Genomic DNA, 23817 nt, shown 5'->3' with positions numbered 1-23817 from the left:
CTAAGTAAAATAAACCCACACCAAGCGATTGATATCGCAGCTTCGTTCTACTGAAACGTTGCGTCTAAAAAACCGGCCAAGAGCGTGTCGGGCCACGCTCAGTGTAGGGTTCCGTAGTTTTCCGTATTTATCTCAAAAACTACTGAACCTATCAAGTTCAAAACAATTTTGCTAGAAAGTCTTTATAAAGTTCTACTTTTGTGATTTTTTTCATATTTTTTAAACATATGGTTCAAAAGTTAGAGGGGGGGGGACGCACTTTTTTTTCCTTTAGGAGCGATTATTTCCGAAAATATAAATATTATCAAAAAACGATCTTAGCAAACCCTTATTCATTTTTAAATACCTGTCCAACAATATATCACAAGTTAGGGTTGGAATGAAAAAAAATTTCAGCCCCCACTTTACATGTAGGGGGGGTACCCTAATAAAACATTTTTTTCCATTTTTTATTTTTGCACTTTGTCGGCGTGATTCATATACATATTGGTACCAAATTTCAGCTTTCTAGTGCTAACGGTTACTGAGATTATCCGCGGACGGACCTACATATTAGTAATCTGTGGGACGGACGGACGGACGGACAGACAGACATGGCGAAACTATAAGGGTTCCTAGTTGACTACGGAACCCTAAAAATGGTAGCAAACGTCAAAGTGACAGATCCGGTCAATACAAATAGAAATAGAATTTCAAAATATTTATAAAAGTGAACTCTTCACTCACACAAAAGATCGCAACTTGTTTGCAAAATGCAATCAACAAACCTGTCTAAAGCCATAAGGCGATTCTCTATATCGGCAACGAAGTGTAACACATTTGCGGAGGAACTTCACAAAAATTTCATACCTACGAACCAATTCCAAAGAACGCTTCTTTCCGCAGGATCTGCTGCGATTTCCCTCTTCAATCCATGGCGGGGAGACATGATCGCGTGTCTTGGTGAAGTAACGGGAGGCAATGCTATAAAATACATGAAAGAAAAGATGCTTGAGACCACAGAAGGCAAAGAAATATTGAGTGAGATGCCTCGCATAAATTCTCAGACGGTTTCTTTCGAGCAGCTCGCGAATATGCCTGAGAATACTTTAGGAAGGGTATACGCGGACTTCATGAAGGAGAACAACATCACTGCAGACTCGAGGATGCCTGTACAGTTCATTGAGGATCCAGAAATGGCGTATGTGATGCAGAGGTATAGAGAAGTGCATGATTTAGTACATGCCTCCTTGTTTATGAAGACTAATATGCTTGGAGAGGTAGGTTTCCTTATTAGTTTAGTTATTTATAAATTGAATGCTTGGGAAACATTGTATAGCTTACTTTGTCAAGGTCAAATAACATGTGAGAAGATTTATTCATGAATTAATTTAATGATTAAATATTCTAGGCAATATAACTTGCACAATAACACTTAAATACAATATTTAAGATGAGGATATTGTCCAAAAGTGCGACATAATATAGAATAATAAGTGAAGGCTGAATGTCTTCACAACTAACTGTATTTTAAATCCTAGCTAAATTAGTATGTAATTTTACAGGTAGCTGTAAAATGGGTGGAAGGTATCCAGACGAAACTGCCCATGTGCATCAGCGGAGGCATTTGGGGTGCGGCACGGCTTAAGCCAAAACATCGCCAGCTATATCTTAAATGCTACCTGCCCTGGGCTGTGAGGACTGGACATAATGCTAGGTTTTTGCAAGGTAATGGTAATGATGTTATGATTGTTTTGTCAATATTGCCTTGGGTCTTGGTTAAACTTTTTATTACGCTCTCATTGTATGATGCTTAATTGCACAAATCAGTAATTTAATCTCATTTAGAAAGAATGCTGGGCCGTGGCCAGACTGCTATTGAGATCTATGGTCTATTTTATAAAAATTGTGATGATGTTTACTGCATTTTTTTTTTCATCCTGTTACTCTCCGTTGAGGTGTAGGGCTCATTCAAGTTTTTTACCTATGATTCAGTCCTTGGGTCTTGGGTAACCTCCTCACACCTTGTCTCTGAAACACCTATTACTCCGCAGAAAACGCCAAGTAAAAATAGGTTTTTTTTTGTCTTACTTGGGCACAGACCAACCCCTATAGACATCTATTACAAGACGACTCGCAGTGGCCAGCCTTCCTAGTATTTGCACTGATATAAGCGCGGGCGCTCGCCGTGCCCGATCAGTATCGACCAAGTAACAGACCCGAAAGCAGCGCGTGTTTTTCGCACAAAAAAATTGGAAAAGGGTATTTTGATGCCTTAAAGATGTCCACCTGTAGTGTGAAATGGTGTGGAAAGGTAACAAGAAGCTCAAATTTAAAAACAGACGGCATTACATTCCACAAATAAGTCATATTTATAATTTATTCAGAGCCGGCATAGGTCAACTTACATTGGCCACTTACGCGTCAGTAGAGGGACAGTCATACTTCTGTCCCTTTTCATCTGGCGCGACTGCCCGCCGTCCTTGAAACGGCCAATCACAGCGCGCTTAACACATTCCCCGCCCGCTCCTCGCACCCCAAACACTGGCGACTCGGTTCGCGCACAAAATATACAAGATTTCTACTCTATAGGAGGTTCTCTGTGTACTTGGGTGAAAACTATTTAAATAATTCTGTTTCGCATATTGAACTTTGTATCCCTATCAAGAACTCAAATCCATCAAGTTTTTATATTCTGTAAGTTCTGTGAGGCAATAAATACTATTATTTTCTTAATGTCTATATTTTACAGGTATATACTTCGAAAAGAGATGGGACCAGGATATTGACGAATTCCACAAAGAAATGAACATAGTGCCATTGCTCAAGAAGTCGTAAATATTGCTGGAGGTATCATATTGTTAATCAGTGAAGGTATTATTGTAAATATTAAGTTGTTATTTTGTTTTGTTTGGTAGATTAGGAAATGTTTAAAGGCCGTAATAAAATAAAGTGTTATTTTGTATTTAAGTTGTGCTTACTCATCATTATCCTCCTTGCATTAGCTCCTGGAAGCCCAGGGTCCGCTTTAAAAGGTAATCCCAAGATTTGGTGTAGGCTCTTAGTTTTTACGAAAGTAACTGCCATCTGACCATCCAACCCATTCCCTTCCGGTTGAAATTGTCAACCCTAGAAAATTCATGAGCTGGAAAATATAGGTTAGAAAAAAAAACAAAGACCATAAAAATGACTCTTATATTTCGTAAGTATCCTTAAAACTTAATCTTTACATTACCATGTAACATTTAACAAGATCACATATTTGTATCACTTATAATAAAATGTCCTTAGCATGGTTTTATCATGGACCATTTAAACCACCAAATGCAATGCATTCAAATCTGTGGGACCCGACAGTGTGCATAGACAAGTAGCCAATCGTTTACATGATTCTCTATCTCTTTTCAGTATTAGTGCGACAAAATAGAGATATAACGATACGCTACGGAGCTATTATTGGCCACTTGTCTATTTGTCCAAGACTGTCGCACTTACAAATAGTGCGATAGGGATGGCCTGATGTTTTATCATTTATCGCGCGACCATGCTTGCCTGTCTGGTGAGATTTTAGTTAGGTATACGGAAACATCGTTGCTAGTGTCTGTATGCTAGCAACGTTTACATTATGTTCGTGATAAAATAACATGCTAGGTGCTATTGAAAGAGATAACAAATTCTTAGTACATCAATATTTATATGTTTTTAAAAACATATAATGTCAATAATTATAGGTACATAACATTTTATAGTAACATTGCAAGTTACTTTATGTCACTTCGTAAGATATTAATGGTTTAAACAGATATACATAGAATACAAAATAACAATGGTTATTTTTATACACTATCGGTGGTATCACATAACAAGACAAAATTTTAAATTTTGCTGGCATGTAGACTAAAAATGCACTAAATTCAATACACAATTGCGCCACTCTTCAGAAAGATCTTTAGCTCTGTTTATAAACTATACAAGTTTAATAAAGACGGTCAAACAAATCTTGTCATTAGCGCGAGCCTACTTAAACCTTGCATGGCGTTGACGGAATCAACGACGAGTCATAACTGATCATAGAATCACTTCAATATCTAATTGGGGTTCATGTCTTCACCGATTACTCCGAGACCCGTGGTCCGATTTTAATTTTTTTTTTGTGGCACGATTTGGTTGACTGTCCATATTGTAAAAACCTTTTTATATGGATTTAGGTAAATATATGCAACATACACACATTGCACATTGGGCACATTGCCAGGATGGACCATAGTCGCTGGGCGAGATGAACAATGGTGTGGAAGCCCGCTAACACCCGTGGTCGCGGCAAGCCCCCTCTTTAGATGGAGAGGACATCTGCCAACTAGCTGGCGATAACTGGATCCGGATGGCAATGGACCGGCAAGCGTGGAGGAATGGAGAGGAGGCCTATGTCCGAAGACGGGCGCTTTAGAGGCTGCTATAGATAGATAGATAGATGCAACATGCGGTGTAGCCACTCGTACAGAGCTTCGCACTGGGTGCGTATGCAGTAGCACAGCGATGATATAACTATTGTACAGGTTACTATAAGAGCATCTCGGCACTGTTGCCCGCGCAGTTGTGCAGTTCGGTGCAGCGGCCGCCGAGTTCCACGAGCCACTCGTACCACACGCGGTGCGAGTCCACGCAGCGCCAGAAACGAGCGGTGATGATGTCGCCTTTGCTTACGCGGAGGGGCGTCTGGAAATAACATTAATGTGACGTTAATGAGGAGGCACACTGACATTTTATTAGGCTTGTGTCGTTCACGAACTATGAACTGTTAGGAATAAAATCCCATCAATGACCGAAATGAACTGAATCTTTCCGTGCTCTGAGAATCGGTCTTTGCTCATTTAGTTCAGTATAGGATCGGCGAACGCGAGCGGTTTGGATCAAGAACGAGTGTGTGACTGCGCCGACTGAGAGCGAGAGCTACTTAGCAGAGCAACAAAAAAAAGTCAAGTTTTCATATTAAACTTCGGTTACTTTATAACCTTTCGGCCCGGAATGTTACTATCTGTTGACTATTCATATCATTTTGACACTATTTGGTCCCATTCGTTCTGATCTTTCCGACCGCAGTGGTCACTGGTCTGTCTGAACTAAATGAGCAAAAGACCTAAAAGAGCGAACTAGTTCGTGGGAGCGATTGAACGAGATCGGAGCGCTCCGATCAACGAACGAAACGGCACAAGCCTACATTTTATCCCGCCAGGCGACGCCTGTGCAAGTGCCTAGGCATGTCACTGTCATTCATATGTGAGAGAAAATAAAATCATCTCGCTCTCACGTATGAAATTCTTTATCTGTGCTATGGACTAATAAGGTGGCGCCATCTGTCATAACCTTTGAGTGTGCCTCCTCATTCAATAAAATTTTCAACTGGGGTTGCACCAAAATGTCTGTCATTGAATTTAGCGTTCGCAAATTTTTTTCTTTTTCTGTGTGTGTGTCTGTCTGTGGCATCGTAGCTCCCGAACGGATGAACCGATTTAGATTTTTTTTTATTGTCTGAAAGCTGAGTTAGTCGGGAGTGTTCTTAGTCATGTTTCATGAAAATCGGTCTAGTATGTCGCGGTCGGGGGATTTTTCAAAATTTTAATTTTGTGGTTAGGTTATGGCTAACATTTATTTTAATTCTAGTCGTAACATTATGAATGAAATTACCTTGATAGGAATGAAGACAGGGAACCAGGATATCATGCCGTTGCTATGCGTGGCGGGCAGTATACTGATTTCCTCCTCGCCGAACAACTGGCAGTCGAAGTAGCCGCCGAAACCGTGCATCACGTTGTCCTAAAAATATACATATTTATGGTTTAAGAACTTTATTCTCATAAAGAATTTACAAAATTCACTTACATGAGAACACAATATTTTTATAAATACTTAAAACTAACGTGCAAACAATGCATAGTAAAAATAACAAACATTTATACTACTGTTCAACAAAAGTTATGATTCTAATGAATGTAAGGTAGAAATAACTAGTGAACCGGCTCAGATAACTTAAAACGCACAAATTATAGTTGGCAACGAGCCTGTTATTCCCAACAATTAGCAGAACGCACAACATAATTTAAATATAGTATGGAGAGGAAACCTGGACATGGTATGCAAAACAAGAACGCCGGCTGAACTCCTTCACATGCGCTGTTTGCGGAGCATACTGGGAATCACATGGAGGGATCGCGTGATTCGCGTGACAAACGAGTCTGTTCTAGGCGAGGCACAGCTCCCTAGTATCACAGCCATACTCAAGAAGAGAAGACAGAGGTGGCTCGGGCATGTGTACCGAATAGAGCAGACTCGTTTACCACGTCAAATCTTGCTGGGAGAGGTTGTAGATGCAAAAACACCGGTCTGACGGCTAATGCTGCGCTTTAAAAATTGCGTGAAGCGTGACATGGTTGCCTTTGATATCCCATGCAACCAGTGACTGCAACTAGCCGAAAACCGACCCATGTGGCGTCGTGCTGTCCACGACGGTCAATCCAAGCACAACAATGCCTGGTTCTCCTCTTTGAATGATAAACGCATGAGGCGCCACGAGCAGCCTCCAACCCCCGCCCACCGGGGGGGGGGCATACAACTGCCGCGTATGTGGACGAGGGATTCTCTCTCGAATTGGGCTACACAGCCACGACCGCAAGTGTCGTTCGAAATAGTTCTGATGCTGCTTAAATCATCTCTCACAGATGAAAAGGCCTATTATTAAATATAGTATAATCACGATTGTGTTCTAAAATTTCCTTAGATCTCTTCTAGATCTTATCAAATCATTTTTGAGGACTCTGGATAGTTAAGTATCCTTTATTGTCCAAAAGAAACAAAAAGCAGGGGTGGTCCCAAATTTATACATTTGGAGGGCACGATTACGTTATTTACGTTACTCAACATCTGTGAAAAACACGAAATCGAGCTGTTCAAAAATCAGGTCCTGGGTTAGGATTCTGGATTCTGCTGCGTTCGCGGTAGACAGTTAGACCACAGTATAATAAAGAGTACTATCGTACAGTATGGCTACCCCCACTCCCCGCTGGAAGTGCCGCCCACCCGCTCTCGGTTACCCCACAGTTACCGCCTGTCGCAAACGCGAACAGTCGACCTGTCATCTCACTAGGTACGCGTTCACCTACGCGAGCTTAGACTGTGTGCTAGGAACGCGCCTCTTTCATATATTTGATCGCCAGTATCCGAGGTGTGGTTAAGATACCAACATTTAACAAGATAAATGGTTTTGCTAGTTGGGATAAAAATTTCCTTCATTTAGTTTAAATCTCTTGTCTTGGTTGTCTGGAAGAGATCGCTCTTTAGCGATAAGACCGCCTCTTGTTTTACCTCTTAAGTTGTTGTTTATACTTGCTATGTTGTTTCGTGTATTGAGGTGTGCAATAAAGAGTATTTGTATTGTATTGTATTGTATCTCTATAGTAATATTCACCTGTTCTGCAGTCCATGTGAGTGTGCACTGTCTCCTGTTATCAGTAGCGGGGAGTCCTTGATGATCCGTCACGCCTTGACCCTCGTGGTCCCGGACCGCTTTGGCTGGATGCTCGAATGTGAATACTGGCTGTGAACAGAGAATACAATTGTTAACAAGCATAATATGCATCCCTATAGCATCTCCAAATTGTCTTGTGATGTAGAGAAACTTTACTGAAACGAAAATATATAAGGTACAGCGGGGCAATTACGACTGGAGGACAATTGTAACTGATCCATTTTTTCCATTATTACACTATGATGTTGAGTTCTACTTGTATCCACTGAACACGCCTACCATATATACCCCCAGTCGAGATTTGCCCCGCTGTACTTTATCAGTCAGTTTAAGACTGCTAGTTGTGTTTCAGTATTTTGATTCCAGTTTAAAACCAATTTTATTACCTTTGTCTCAGCGTTTATGTGTTCTAAAAACTTTGAAATACATCTATCAGTAAAATGCGCTGTTAAAGTTTTTCACTCATCTCAGAGTCTAGAGATGGGCCGAATATGGACTTTGCCGAATACGAATATTCGGCCGAACATTCGGTTCAGCTCTTACCGAATCGAACATTCGGCCGAATATTCGGTTACGCCATATTTTTAAAGTGGATGTCAAGATTAAAACCATTAAATGATTGATAATGGTTACACATACACTACAACTATGTTTTTATGATTTAGTGGATAACTAAAACAGTTAAAACAACTCTGAACTCTTCTCAGCTCTTAAACTACCTACGGTTTTTTTTTAACTTTTTTACAAAACAATTGTATTTATATTTTTACGCATAGGTTTCTCTCTTTTTAGCAGTTCCTTAAAAAACTACTAAAATAGGAGCTTATTATCCAATGGAATACGTAAGATCTTCATTAGTTATTTACTTTGTTTATTCGGTAAATATTCGGCAATGCAACCGAATTATTCGGCCGAATACGAACATTGAAAAACTTGCCGAATATGCCGAATACCGAATATTTACCGAATATTCGGCCCATCTCTAGTCTAAACTAACCTTAGTTTCAGCGATATCGTGTTTATTCTGCATATAAACGACCCACAACATCTCCAGATTATTCTTATGGGGTGCCAAGGCCGCGGCTGCTTTTGCAGCGGCCCATAGCCTTGGACTCGATATAGGGGCTACGTAGGAAATGTATCGGTAAGATGTAGACTATATTGTTGACCTTATTTGGACGAAAAGTTCGTTCTTGTCAAAGTTTTTCACTCATCCGGAGTCTTCTATTCAAACTAATGTGTCAAAACTAACCTTAGTTTCAGCGATATCGTGTTTATTCTGCATATAAACGACCCACAGCATCTCAAGGTTATTCTTGTGCGGTGCCAAGGCCACGGCTGCTTTAGCAGCGGCCCATAGCCTCGGACTCGACACGGGGGCCACGTGGGAAGTGTACCGGCGCGGGACGGACACGCCGTCGGGCTTCAGCAGGCCGGCCGCTCCGTCCAGGCATTCGGGGGACAGCTCGTTGTCACCCCAGGACCCTGAAACAATATGGTAACTTTAGGGATTTTTGAAATAAAATATTTATTTTTCAAGTAGGCATATTACAATGAGCATATGAACGTCGATTGAAAGTCGATTGTAGGATTTCGTCACTCTGAAATCGGTGGAAAAAGGCGAAATACTATTTTTGAAATACTCATGCTAGAAAAATATTGGAATTGACATTGGCCACCCATTTAAATTCTATTAGTAGAATTCTACTTCAGAGTATAAATCTACCTGTACATACCGAGCAGCTCTGACTTAATGATATCCGACTTATTTACTACAGATGAGAGCCACAAAAATAAATGTCTACATCTACAGCATGTTGGTTCATGGTCACGCAATTGTTTGTGTGGCATTTTCCATCACTGAAACTGAGTAGTGTGGTTGATGTAACTGGGCCAGTTGCTTCAACCACATTTAACAGGCAGATCATCGTCACGCAGCAGACGTCTTTGGAACTTCCCATACAATACATTTACTGACACATATGATATCGCCTTATTCGCTAACTGTAGCCATTGCAAGTAATAGACCCTACAATGAAGACACAGAGCCACAAAATGTTTACATCTACACCATGTATTGTTCTCTACCACTGAATCAGAGTATAGAATTCATGAGAGTATATTTACCAAGTAGCTCTGAAACGATGATATCCGCCTTATTTGCTAGCTGTAACCTTCGCATATCGCCCGGGACTACAGTGACGTCACGGGAGCTCCATAGCTCTCGTGCTTGTGCTTCTAACACTACCACTGCGCACGGGTTCTTCTCGACTGCTATAACCTGGAACAAATATTGTGATAAGTCTGGTTTTACTTGTTTGTTTATGTAAGAGAAATTAATTATGTTTTTATGCATAGCTTTACTTTAAATACAGCGCAGACTTCTCGAAAGCGTTCGACAAGGTTAACCATTCTCGTTAAAAAGTTTTAGGGAGTCTACGATATTTTGCTTTGAGGTAGGTCTTAAAATAGCTACTGTATAGATTAGAAAGCAACTAGTCAATATCAAACTACACAGACCTATCCTATCCATAGATTCATGTCTGGCGTACCACAAGGATCACATATAGGCCCAGAGTATTTTTATAGGTATAAATTTCAAATCAGTGCTGAAAACACAACTATCCAGTATTTTGTGATTTCGTTCCCAAACGATTCGACCTGGTAGTCGGGTTCGTAGCATTACTAAATATGTTCCCAAAAAGTTTGTACATTTGGATCACGTCTTTAATTTTGATAAAAATTGGTAGACTGATAGTGTCCATGATGCTGAGCAAGATCCACTAGGCTACCCCAAAATGTCGTACCGAAAATGTATAGAAATCTGGTAACATAAAAGGAAGGTTTCATACAAACTACCTGGGACTTTTTGGGAAACCTAGTGGATTTTGCTCAGCATTTTTTAATCAAAACGCCGATCCAAATGTACAAACTTTTCGGGAATCACACAAATAATATGAAATATGACAAAATTTTAGTGGCCCGGGGAGGATTAGTTATTGTATCTCGCGTTACTGGGTGCGTTATTAGATCTAAATAAACATTGATAAGATTAGAATTGATCCATTTGATTTCTTTGCTCACCTTAATCTTAGTCTGCACAATATCGGAGGCGTTGAGCGCGGCTCTCACGAGCGGCCCGCGGCCCGCTCCCAGCACCATGACCACGATGGGAGAATCTTTGTCCTCAAGCTTAGTGTCCCCTGACCCTAGCTGCAGTCGGTTGATCACGTCTGATAGGTCTTTGGTTTCATTCTGAAAAGATGCGGCTAGTTTTTTAGTATTGGTCAGAATTTTTTTTCAATCCTAGTAGTTAAACAAATTGGCCCATACGATTTTTTCTTATTTTGTTACTATTTTCCGTACATGTTGTGTGGGGTAATAAAAGAGGAAAGTAACAAAAATGTATGAAAATTCTGGAACACATTTTGTCTCCCAGTGAGATTGAAAGTACTCGTGATTCTGAGTACAATTTGACCTAAAATTCCCTAAAAAAATCAAAATAAAGAAAATGGCAAAAAAAAAAAGAAATGCTCAACAAGATAGTATTAGTAATACCTGATCAGAAGAACTTTGTTCCCTTTTCTTGAGCAAATACTGTAGTGCCTGCGTGATGGCCTTTTGGTACTGGTCATATTTGATGGGGTCCTTCTCGAAAACGTTGTATGTGTGCGTGTCCAGGTTGTCTGCTAGCGGCTGCAGAGGCGTTTGGAGGTAGTCTTCCCATCTGGAAAGGGAAAAATGAAGTTAAAAATGGTCAAAACATTAAATAAACGTCATATACAAAGAAAAAATGATGAAGACCTCTCAAGTGTTTCGAGCGGCGAGCGTAAACGGACTACGCTGGTTCTCGAATCGAACCAGCGTAGTCCGTTTACCGGATGGATGCCTGAACCACTCTGCCATAGGTACACAAAGGCAAGGGTCGAAATTTCCAAGTATATGACATTCCCATAAAATTAACATTTTCGGAAAAATCGCTCTAAATAAATAAAATGTACCTCATAACTGTCAAAACATGGGTCCAAAAATATAGAAGAGAAATTTATTTCATAGATTATAAATTATAACACTATAATATATCATCAAGTGAAGTTTAACACATTCACATGTGCTGCACGGTAGTGAAATACTTAATATAGTTAGACCACACCTCGGACATGGCGATCAAATATAGGTATGAAAGAGGCGCGTTCCCAGCACACAGTCTAAGCTTGCGTAGGTGAACGCGTACTATGATTGTCATCATTCGCCTGCCCTTATCTAAGATTATCTAAGATTTTAATCTGAGATTTGCATGTCACTGTGTGACAAGGTAGATTGGCTCACTTTATTGTAAACAAACACCTATGTATACCCTATCTTTCGCAAATAAATGACTTATGACTTATCCCATTCATTTGGGGTCGGCGCAGCATGTCTTCAGCGTACTATGCTTGTATGAGTGAAATATGACAGGTCGACTGTTCGCGTTTTTGACAGGCGGTAACTGTGAGGTAACCGAAAGGGGGTGGGCGGCACTTTCAGCGGGGAGCGGAAGTGGCCATACTGTACGATAGTACTCTTTAATATACTGTGGTTAGACTTTCAACGAAAATGATAAATGTAAAGCACAGTATAAAACCAGTAATAACTCTTCTAACAAATTTTGCGCCGCGCTGTTTGTCCTTGAGTAGCGCTCTGCGCGAGCGAGGTGCAGAGAGTACAGGAGGAACCGGATGATGCCGGTCGCGTCAGTACGCGGCGCGTGCGAGAGAGCCAAATACTGATCGCGGGAGATTAACCACTGAGTCGTCTTTATAACTAACTAATATGGCTCTGCGATCCAAAGAGAATCTTGGCCTCCAAAACGAGAGCACGCCACCTATCCCGATCCTACGCAGCTTCCTGCCAATCATCGGATTGTAGCTGACACAGATCCGCCATCACACTGTCTTTCCAGCGGTATCTGGGCCGACCCGCCGGGCGGCTACCAGTTTGGTCTTCCCAGATACGCTCTCTTAGCAGCCCGATCCTCTCCCATTCTTAAAGTGACCGAACCAGCGAGCTGTGGGATCGTCGGAATGGTCTTTATACTGTGGTAAAAGTCTCTCACCCCCTAGCATAGTCCATCATGGGGTCCTGATTGGGCGCCGGGCGCCTTGCCCAGAGCCTGGCGATGTACTGGCGATAGTGCTCTATACTCGCGCGCCGGGCGCCGCTCATCACAACTTGGGCTTCATGCTCCACCAGGGATATTAGTACTTGCTGGTGGGCCCGGGATAGCACTGGGTAGCTGTAGGCAAAAAGCATAGTAAATAATATTAAACAATAAAAATAAATAAATAAATATTATAACACATTCTTACACAGACTGACTGAGCGTGGGGCTAAGCTCAAGAAGGCTTGTATTGTGGGTACTCAGACAACGATATACATAATATACAAATACTTATATACATAGAATACCTCCATGACTGAGGAACAAATATCTGTGCTCATCACACAAATAAATGCCCTTACCATGATTCGAACCCAGCACCGCGGCTTAGCAGGCAGGGTCACCACCAACTGAGCCAGACCACTCGTCAAATATTGTTTTTGGTTAGGGCGATACTTACTAATGAAATATAACCTAACCACAAAATTAAAATTTTGAAAAAGCCCCGACATAGTGGACCGATTTTCATGAAACAGACTAAGAACACTCCCGACTAACTTAGCTTTCAAACAAAAAAAAAGAAATCTAAATTTGTTGATCCGTTCGGGAGCTATGATGCCACAGACAGACACACATACAGACAGACACGTCAAACTTATGACACCCCGTCGTATTTGCGTCGGTGGTTAAAAACGCGTGCTAATCGTTGACCATGAACGCTAAGTGTTCGAAACGACGTGATGTATTGTAAATTCATTATATTTGACATAATCAGTTGCCAATGTTACCATAGTTTTATTTCAAAAGCATAGTAATAGTAAGTTGTAAGACTCGAACAAAGACAGAGGAATTTATTTATGGTTCGATTTCACCAAACTGGTAATTAAACACTGGCGATTTAACTGGAAGAAATCCCTCAAAGGGATAAGTTCGCCTTTGTACTGTTCTTACTGTAATTACTGTGTTTTTTGTTATTAATTGTACAATAAAGAGTTTACTACTTCTAAAGTAAAATTCATAATCCTACGGACTAAATTGACAAATGACTGACAGGTAAAATGATACCAGGAACAGCAAAATTAAAATAGGGAAGGGTATATGTCGATAACAATATATCGACAAGTTGTAAAGTACATACAACAGACAAGTTTAAATCAAGATTAGGTATATTAGTTTCAAATAAGAGGTACACATTTTGGTTTGTTCTATGTATCTTCGAGGTAGTGGATGGATGCCACGCATTTTTACCCACTAGTTTTAAAACATAAAAAGGTTTCCGAGCCTGTAGGTAAAAAAATAAAATACCATGTCCGACGATAATCAATTATCTGTCACGCTATGGCAAGTATGTCATAAATATCTATATAATTTTCGAATAATATTATTGCTGCTTCGAAATAAAAAAATATCTCTAATTAGCGGTCTACAGACCTTTTGATCTGTCGAAATCACAGAAAAAGTTGGTATATTGATTAGCCGATTAAATTGCCAATTTCATTGTCCCGTCTGGGTGCCCCTTAAATCTACGATGTAATCATAATTTTAATATCGATAAGAACGACACTGGCCAAACTGTGGCAACATTCGTTCACACTTACTTGTCAATTTGGTCCGTAGGTTTATGGATTTTACTTTACTACTGTTTGTTACTTTCAAAGTATTGATCAATTTTTTTTTATGCCTAGAAGTTGGCTTATTTTACTTGGTGCAACTGGCCCTTGTTGCCTAAGATAAGACAGTCGAAAATTATAATAGTTATTTGTTATACAAGGGGGCAAAGTTGTATTTTAACGCCGAGTGTGGAATTGAAAAACGAGCAAGTGAAAGGATTCTATAGTTGAACCACGAGCGAAGCGAGTGGTTCGAGAATAGAATCCTGAACTTGTGAGTTTTTTAACACACGAGAAGTGAAATACATTTGCACCCGAGTGTAACACAAAACTTTTCCCCTCACTATAGCGAGGAAACTACAACGCAAAAAATGCGTTTATCACTGCTTCCAGTAGTTCCGCAGGTGGTAAATCATCTTTGTTACTAGATTCACCTACTTTTGTCAATTTTAAAGCAGTTAATTTGACTTTATTCAAGGTCAAATTACTTTACCCACTAGTGGATAAAAGGCGTTTTTACCCGCTGGTATTAAAGGACAAAACACGTGTTTCCGAGCTAGTGAGGGGAAAATAATATTATTCATTGCATGTTAAATCCGGAATCCGGTTGCCACAAACGATATATATGAGAGTGCACTAGGGTGGATCAAAAAAACACTTTTTTGGAATTAGCAAACCTAATAGTTATCAATCAATGACCCTTAGTCTATGAAGCCATTGTGCAAAATTTCAGCTTTTTTAATCAACATCTTCAGCCCCCGCATTAGGTTTGAAATTTTGAAAATCTCATACAAACCTGAAAATTCAACTTTCAGATTTTAAAAAAATTTCGGCTGTATTATGTTAAGTATATGTTATTGATACATATCAATATAAGAAACTATCAAAAATCGCCAAAGTTCGCCTAGTTTTAGTACATTTGCCGAAATAGCTGCTAAAATACCGAAAATCTGCGATTTTTAACGCTATTTTCGCAACTTTTGGTAGTTTCTTGTAATAATATGTATCAATAATGTATACTGAACATAATACTGCCGAAAGTTTTTTTTTATCTGAAAGTTGAATTTTCAGGTTTGTATGCGATTTTCAAAATTTCAAACCTAATGCGGAGGCTGAAGATGTTGATTAAAAAAACTGAAATTTTGCACAAAGGCTTCATAGACTAAGGGACATTGATTGATAACTATTAGGTTTGCTAATTCCAAAAAAGTGTTTTTTTGATCCACCCTAGAGTGCACGGGAAAACGTCCCATTTTGTAGATTGCTATAAAGCCACTTTGTCAGTTTATTCATATAAAGAAACCAGTAAATCTCGCCTTAATGGTAGGTAACCGACAAAGTGGGACGTTTTTCTAAACACACTCACATATGTCAGTAAAGTGAGAAAAGTATCAGATCATATGTAATTACAGCTGAGGCGAAGCAGACGTCAAGAAAAATATGATCTTGGATTGACGCTTTCCTGCCAGGGGACAGAAATTATTTTTAACTGATTAACTAACAATATCTGGGCAACCGAGCTTCGCTCGGTTCTGTTTCGTATCCTTGACATGTGTCGCCATCTAGTTCAAAAATGAATAGTACCTACATCGAGCGAAAGAATTCTCAGCCTTAACAACACAACTACTCCACACGAGATGGCGCGCATTTCGCCACAAAAACTCAAATAGTGTATTTTCTATTCGTTTTAGCCTTGACCTGTGTGGCCATCTAGTGTTTGCAATAAATAGTACTTACATCGACCGAAAGAATTCTGTCTTAACAGTACAACTACTGCACACGAGATGGCGCGCGAAGAAAAACGCATGAAAACTCGAAAATTCGCGTTTTCCGGGACCTAAGGATAAGTTAGACCGATTTTTCACCCCCAAAAACCCCCACATAACAAATTTCTGCGAAATCGTTAGAGCGGTTTCCGAGATCGTCAGTGTAAATAAATAAATATATATATAAATAAATAAATAAATAAATATACAAGAATTGCTCGTTTAAAAGTATAAGATAATTTAACGTACCCTTTCTTGTTGTTGTGGAAGATATTAGTTGGAAGTATGACAGCCTTCACAGGTTCTCCGAGCCACCTTTTCATGATCTCCTCGGACGGAAGGTCGGCAGAAAGCTCAAGGACCACACCTACTCTTTTGTCCCATTGCAATCTGTAACAAATGAGTTATATGATTAGTGATGTCTCTTCAGATAACCATGGCACACCTCGGACACTGGCGATCAAATATATGAAAGAGGCGCGTTCCCAGCACACAGTCTAAACTCGCATAGGTGAACGCGTACTATGCTTGTATGAGTGAAATATGACAGGTCGACTGTTCGCGTTTTTGACAGGCGGTAACTGTGAGGTAACCGAGAGGGGGTGGGCGGCACTTTCAGAGGGGAGCGGGGGTGGCCATACTGTACTCTGTAATATACTGTGACCATGGTTTCTCTCATTTATATGTCCATAAAACTTCTCAGTGAAACACGAGAAAATGGGCCAAATTAAAGCATACACTTTGGAGCACATATAAAAATAAGTTTATCTTAAGACTGTTTTCACATTATCCGATCCGATATCGGATGTCGGAAGGATTTCAATAGAAAAAATCCAAGATGGCACCTGTAATGTATGGGATATCGGTCCGACATCCGATATCGGATCGGATAATGTGAAAACGCACTAAGGGGCTCCACACGGTTTTCATCGATTTTTGACAAGTTTTGAGCTGAAACTCCTCATTTTGCACTACAGACACAGAATATATAATAGTACAAGTACAGAAGGCCCACTGCTTTGATGTTCACGAAATGCCGCCTTTTTAAATACCTACAAAATTCTTACAAAGAAACGAGCCGCACGTGTGCAGCGTCCGGTGTTAGGGTTACCAATGGATCCAAACGAATTAATACTCACATAAAATATTATACTATTATATTCAAGTCTTGGGTACTTTCTAGGTATATAATATACTGTATTTATATATTTTTGTTCAAGTTCCAACATCAGAAGTCTTATTGAACTTTTCCGTGGGACTTAATCAGTAGTAGATCTAAGTAAGAATGTCTTATGGTATTTATTTTATTCAATATGTCTATTTAACTAAGTATTATTAGCCATTCCACACGCGGACATCGCTTAAAAACACCTCGCGACGTAAAGTAACAATAGAAAGTGCGAACGTGCATTCCGTGAGAACGCGCGCAACCCCTGATTAGGCCGCGAACTCGCGGCCGCCAGGATGTACTTGTAGCGCGGCGATAGAATCGCGGAGTGAGCCGCCCCTGCTACAGATAGAATTATAAGACCAATGGTTATCCGTCCTTCAATCTTTTATCTCTATTCAGAAGAGCCATTTTTTGAAAAAAAAGTAATACTTCTTTTTTTATGATTTTTTAGACATGCGGCCCATTTCTCGAAGCTACAAGTTACAATTTACAAGCGGTTGTCAATGTCTATTATGACAGGTTGGAAAGAGACTTCCGCTTGTAACTTTCAGTTTTGAGAAATGAGCCCATGGTCTAAAAAAACACTTTTATCAAAAATTTATTTTAGTGAAGGGTGTTACATACATGAAATTATATTATAATGCGTGGAATACGTGGAAAGGGAAGAGGGAGGCCTTTGCCCAGCAGTGGGACACTCTAGGCTCATATAAATATAAATAATTTGTATTGACCATTGGCTTTTTTTTAATTCCATAGAGATTTTAATTTTAAAAAAGTTATGACCAAAAAACCAGTTTTTGACCCTAAAATTGTTCAACTTTTATGCCCAATATCACAGAAACAATGACCTGTGAAGAAATTATAATACGATTTCGTTTAAAGACAATGCTGTTAATATGATAAGCTTTAGAAACAATCAATCAATGGATTTAAATCGAAGGCCATTGGCGCAGGGAACGCCCTTAAGTAAAACTATACCTGTGACATGGCACAATGGTTTGCAACTGGTCAGTCTGCTAAAAATTGCTGAGCATTACCTCCTTGGTTTTTTTGACAGTTAGTAACTTACCTTTCATGAAACTTAGACCACCATAGCCACGGTTCATTCCAGGCTTCCTCATCATCATCCAGGCCTTTGTCTATAGTGTTCCGTAATGTCCGGCTACACTGCATGGGCACTTGAGCCCATACCAATGTTGGGTGATGGCTAAAACACAAAAAAATGTTACACAGAGATAAACAACACATGTGCATTTAAAAAGTTAAGTTAAAGCCATTTTTAAGTTGTTTAATAAAAAATATATTATAGGACAATCTTACACAGATTGACTGAGTCCCACGGTAAGTTCAAGAAAGCTTGTTGTGTTATGGGAACTCAGACAACGATATATATAATATACAAATACTTATATATGTACACATACATAGAAAACATCCATGAATCAGGAACAAACATCTGTGCTCATCACACAAATAAATGCCCTTACCGGGATTCGAACCCCGGACCGCAGCATAGCAGGCAGGGTCACTACCAACTAGGCCAATGTCAATAGATAATAAGATAATATTTTCTTAAGATCTCTTTTTTTAAACAAATACATTGTTTGGTTCTACAGCAATAGAAACATAATAATGTTTCAGTTACTATTGTTATTCTAATGAATAATTTATTTTTATTATAATTTTAATGAATTTGACTTTATAGCAGACATTCATTAAAATGGACCACTCTTATAAGACTTCATACTAATCATAAAATACAAAGATCTTTTCCAACCTGTTTTCCAAATAGCTCATCAAATTCCGGGCCAAGTTATGGGTATTCTCGCCATGCACTGTCACCAGTAGGGCCGGCAGCCCCAGCCCTTTGGAATAAGACAGCTCCTCGTTCATGCAATCCTCATGTCTCTGCCGAACCACGTCGTTCGGACTATCCACGTTCAAGTACGGAGACAACCGTCCCACTATCCTACTCGTCCAATCCTGTGGTGAAAGGATCATGTCCGACCTCGTGAACCCTCCTATTCTACTCCCATGAGCTACATGATGCCTCCGAAACCTAGGGTGCACGACCGGCGTCACGACAAACGAATAGTTTGCGTGAAACGCTTCAGTTAAACTTCCTTGCAAATCTGGCGCCACTAAGTACTCCAGACCGCACGAAACCTCCTGTTGTGACATAGTTAAACTCTAAATAAGTCTTAATTATACTTTGAACTTAATTTTCCTCGAAAAACACGCACGCGAGGAGAAAATAACCAAACAGATCAAAACACCTTTAAGATAAGCCGTCTGTCGTTTTTTTTTCTTTACGGTCGAGTGACAGCGGTTGTAAAGTTGCCATTAGTAAAAATAAATTTACCCTTTTTCTATTTTAAAAAATAAACCGTTCTATAGTCTGTATGTAATGACGAAAATTTCACTAGAAAAGGCGCCAAATTTAAAAAATATAGGTCCGAAAATGTGTCATAGAAAATACACTCGCCGTTTAGACATATTTTAAACTTGGGTAAATCCATTCTGTTGAGGTTTTCATTAAATGGTTGCGCGGGCCCTTGCGGTTTTAATAGTTCGAAGTCGATTTATCAAGGTCAAAACGTAGTGATTCAATGCTCTTTGGGTCAGATCAAGGCGGTAAACCAAATCTTGACACAAAGGCAACAAATTTGAAAAATGTAGGGCAAATTTGAATTTCGCGCCTTTTTTTTAGTGCTAAGATGTCAATGTAACAAATCGGGAAGAGATCTCTAGAAATAAACAGGAATAAAATAAAACAATTCATAGTCATAAAATTATTGTATTTCTACAAAACATGATATGCTGCCTCTATTGTTACATGAAAAAATATAACATTTACATAGCTCTGTTTTATTTTATTGTTTATTTGATTAGTATACATTTGAATGAACCCTTAACTAATAATCATTTAGCTAAAGGCATTGTCATGTTCTCACCATAAGTGGTTAACAGATCTTTAAGTCTATTTAATTAAGATATTTGTTACTCTTTACTAACAATAATAACAAAACTGGAGATGATGTAAAACAATAAAATTTAAATGACGCAAACAATAAAATTCGAAAATATTACAGGGAACACACCTGTTAAGGTTGACCATTTTTAAAATGCAGCTATACTTACATTTTAAACCTTTAGAAGGTCACGCTTATTATGAACCTTATAACGAATATTGGGATTATTGGACTGTAACTGCGCGCGTCTATTGTCGTCTTTGGATATCAAAGGAACAAGGAAAAAGGATTGTTTATAATTTATGACATTCGTAAGTACAATTTAATACATCTAAATTTAGGAAAAAGACTCACTGACGCAAAGCGAGCACACACACACACAGCGACTGTAAATACTGTAATAATGTGTGTTTTGCGTATAAGATTATTTTACATGTAAGTGTAGCTCTCAGGTTTCGTGCATTTTAAAAATGGTTAACCTCTATAATACTTAAAAGTAATTAACCTAGATCACTCGCATATATTATCTATTCTAAGAATAAGACTAGAAGATCAATATTATGTTTCACATTTTCGAACCAGGCAACCAAGGACGGGTACATCGAAGCTCGTCGATTCTAATATCGAATTATATTAATACGGGACAACATCAAGATTACCCTGATCTTTGAACAATTTTAAGATATAATTTGAAATATTTATCATGGATTATGGTTGAAAAGGAACATGTGTACAGTCCGATAAAAAAGGAGTAGAAATCAAAAAGTGGCCACATCGAAGTGTCGAGCCGTTTTCTCACATATATGTATTGATTTGAAAAGGATGCCACTACAATGTTGCCACTTTATGAGGCACACTCAAAGATTATGACTTATGACAGATGGCGCCACCTTATTAGTCCATTGCACAGATAAAGAATTTCATACGTGAGAGCGAGAAGATATTTTTTTCTCTCTCACACACATGAATAACAGTGACATGCCTAGACACTTGCACAGGCGCCACCTGGCGGGGTAAAATGTCAGTGTGCCTCCTCATTTCTACTCTTTTTGGTCAGAATATATATCGTGTACTCTTAAGCTGCTAACACATGACCGCACCGCACCAAGGTCATCCACATTCTATCCCGCAAGTGGGAGCGAGAAAGAAATATTTTTTCTCCCTGTTACTTGGGCCATTTTTTTAAAGTTGTCCACTGCACTTTTTTTTGGATTTGGAAATTTTTATGTGGTTCCCACTCAGAATCGCGAGCTCTTTCAATCCTAATAGGAGAAAAAAAAGTGTCCCAAGGTTATTTTCCCATTCCGTTACATTTTTTTCATACATTTTGTATGGCGGTAACGGAATGGAAGGTTTGAAAAATGTATACAATTCTTGGGACCTTTTTTTTCTCCTATCAGGATTGAAAGACCTCGCGATTCTGAGTATGAATCGCGAAAAAAATACCCATGTTACAAAAAAAGTGGGGTGGACAACTTTAAAAAATGGCCCACTTACGTGAAAAAATTATAAGGCCCAGGTGCGGTGCGGCCGTTTGTTAGCTACTTTTAACCCGTCGTCTGTGTCTGTCAAAAAATTGTCATAAAATAATTAACTTTGATATACATTTTTAAAGTCCAACGCCTTATGTTAGGATCCTTATCAAACACAGACGAAGGGTTAAGTAGCGAAGACACGACCGCACCGCACCGCACCGCGACCTTGAAACTTTTCACATACGTGAAAGCGAAGAATGACTCTCTCTCGCTCTCACTAACAGGATAGTATGTGGATGACCTTGGTGCGGTGCGGTCACTATTATTGTTTAGGGTTGCCATGCGAGAAAATTTCCACTTGATATGTAAGGTTTTATTGGGAAATTTACCATCCAGAAAATGTCAGATTTTTTAGTCATATCTGGACATATGGCAACCCTAATCACAGTATAATGACTTACATAAATACTATAAATAGGTACATTATGCATTTTAGTAAAAGATAATAAGGATCACAATTATTTAGATATTCATCTGTGATTTTACAATAACAATAGTCCATAAAATATATTCTGAATAACAATAACTGTTAAATTGTTTATATTTTATATTATTTGCTGCGTTTGAGGTAGAATGGTGAACAAAAAACCTCAACATGATTATTATAACATTTTCATAATAATATAACTATAAAACTACAAGACTTAATATCAATAGAAGTTTCAGGGCAAGAGTGGGGCCAGATAAATTAGTAACGATTTTGGTAGCCCCATAATTTAATAAAATCATCATCAAAGATTGACGTCAAAATCGATGCCGATTTATCTTGGACTCACTCTAATTTACTGTGATAAGATTCCGTGGTTTGTAATGAACGAATACAAATTTTGAGTGTTTATATGTATAGAGATGTCATATACTGTATATATATGCATATATCATATTGTCCTTTTGGAATACGAACACACTCGCTCTTTCAAACTTGTAGGCAATATCAATATTAGTTTTTGATGTTTTTAGGGTTCCGTAGTCAACTAGGAACCCTTATAGTTTCGCCATGTCTGTCTGTCCGTCCGTCCGCGGATAATCTCAGTAACCGTAAGCACTAGAAAGCTGAAATTTGGTACAAGTATGTATATCAATCACGCCAACAAAGTGCAAAAATAAAAAATGGAAAAAAATGTTTTATTAGGGTACCCCCCTACATGTAAAGTGGGGGCTGATTTTTTTTTTCATTCCAACCCCAACGTGTGATATATTGTTGGATAGGTATTTAAAAATGAATAAGGGTTTACTAAGATCGTTTTTTGATAATATTAATATTTTCGGAAAATATCGCTCTTAAAGGAAAAAAAAGTGCGTCCCCCCCCTCTAACTTTTGAACCATATGTTTAAAAAATATGAAAAAAATCACAAAAGTAGAACTTTATAAACACTTTCTAGGAAAATTATTTTGAACTTGATAGGTTCAGTAGTTTTTGAGAAAAATACGGAAAACTACGGAACCCTACACTGAGCGTGGCCCGACACGCTCTTGGCCGGTTTTTTTTTTACTTGGATACTATTGTATCCATTGATATTGCCTGGTAAATATTGTAAGCCACTTTTGGCACTTGTTCCATAACCAGTCGCTTTAACATTGCATTTTAATAGTTATTATATTGATGAGGTATATAATTACTCTCATATTAATTTAGGGTTTCTGTTATCTGGGTAAAAGGACCTTATAGTCGATGGTGCTTACGTCTCGAGGTGCCGTATTTGTATATGTACATCGCTCATAACGCCGTAAGCGCCTTCGATAATAAGGTCCCTTTACCCAGATAATGTCACATATAATGAGAAATTATTATCACATGATGACTATTGTAAGCACGCTAACCTTTTAACCATTTTTTTTTTCATAGATATAGATAGGAAACCCCACTTTTTCTCTCTTTACATAATTATATTATAGTGAAATATTTAAATATACGGATATACGTTAATATATCGCGACTGGCGACATATTTCGAGTCATATGAATGTCCATGGGTCTCCATATGTGTATATCCCTATTATCCTTATATTTAAATATTTGTCACATGTTTAACGTTTAATATATTATAGTGGTTAAAAGGTTAATATAGCTATAAAAATATGTGATATGATATATAATTAAAGATTATAGACAAATGAAGGA

General features: G+C 38.7%; 3 protein-coding genes across 3 annotated transcripts in view; 2 read left to right on the top strand and 1 right to left on the bottom strand.

The window, feature by feature from the left end:
• The window catches only part of LOC125233768 (beta-ureidopropionase-like), a 494359-nt gene that overhangs the window by 105860 nt on the left and 364682 nt on the right, over positions 1 to 23817 (top strand). The window lies entirely within an intron of this gene.
• On the top strand, positions 668 to 2944 carry LOC125233775 (ubiquinone biosynthesis protein COQ4 homolog, mitochondrial). The gene is made up of 3 exons (XM_048139871.1): positions 668 to 1259; positions 1545 to 1707; positions 2732 to 2944. The coding sequence occupies exons 1-3, from the start codon at positions 753 to 755 to the stop codon at positions 2815 to 2817; spliced, it is 756 nt and encodes a 251-aa protein (XP_047995828.1). The 5' UTR covers positions 668 to 752; the 3' UTR covers positions 2818 to 2944.
• LOC125233759 (protein arginine N-methyltransferase 5) lies at positions 3161 to 19464 on the bottom strand. Its single transcript, XM_048139835.1, has 11 exons — positions 18966 to 19464; positions 18258 to 18395; positions 16267 to 16407; positions 12597 to 12776; positions 11060 to 11228; positions 10586 to 10756; positions 9629 to 9782; positions 8754 to 8986; positions 7442 to 7570; positions 5665 to 5793; positions 3161 to 4695 (listed from the first exon to the last, which is right to left on the bottom strand). The coding sequence occupies exons 1-11, from the start codon at positions 19367 to 19369 to the stop codon at positions 4540 to 4542; spliced, it is 2004 nt and encodes a 667-aa protein (XP_047995792.1). The 5' UTR covers positions 19370 to 19464; the 3' UTR covers positions 3161 to 4539.

Source organism: Leguminivora glycinivorella, chromosome 15 (assembly GCF_023078275.1).
Source record: "Leguminivora glycinivorella isolate SPB_JAAS2020 chromosome 15, LegGlyc_1.1, whole genome shotgun sequence".
Taxonomy (NCBI): Eukaryota; Metazoa; Arthropoda; class Insecta; order Lepidoptera; family Tortricidae; genus Leguminivora; species Leguminivora glycinivorella.
Note: the sequence above shows the minus strand (reverse complement) of the source record. Positions and strands in the feature narration are given on the sequence as shown.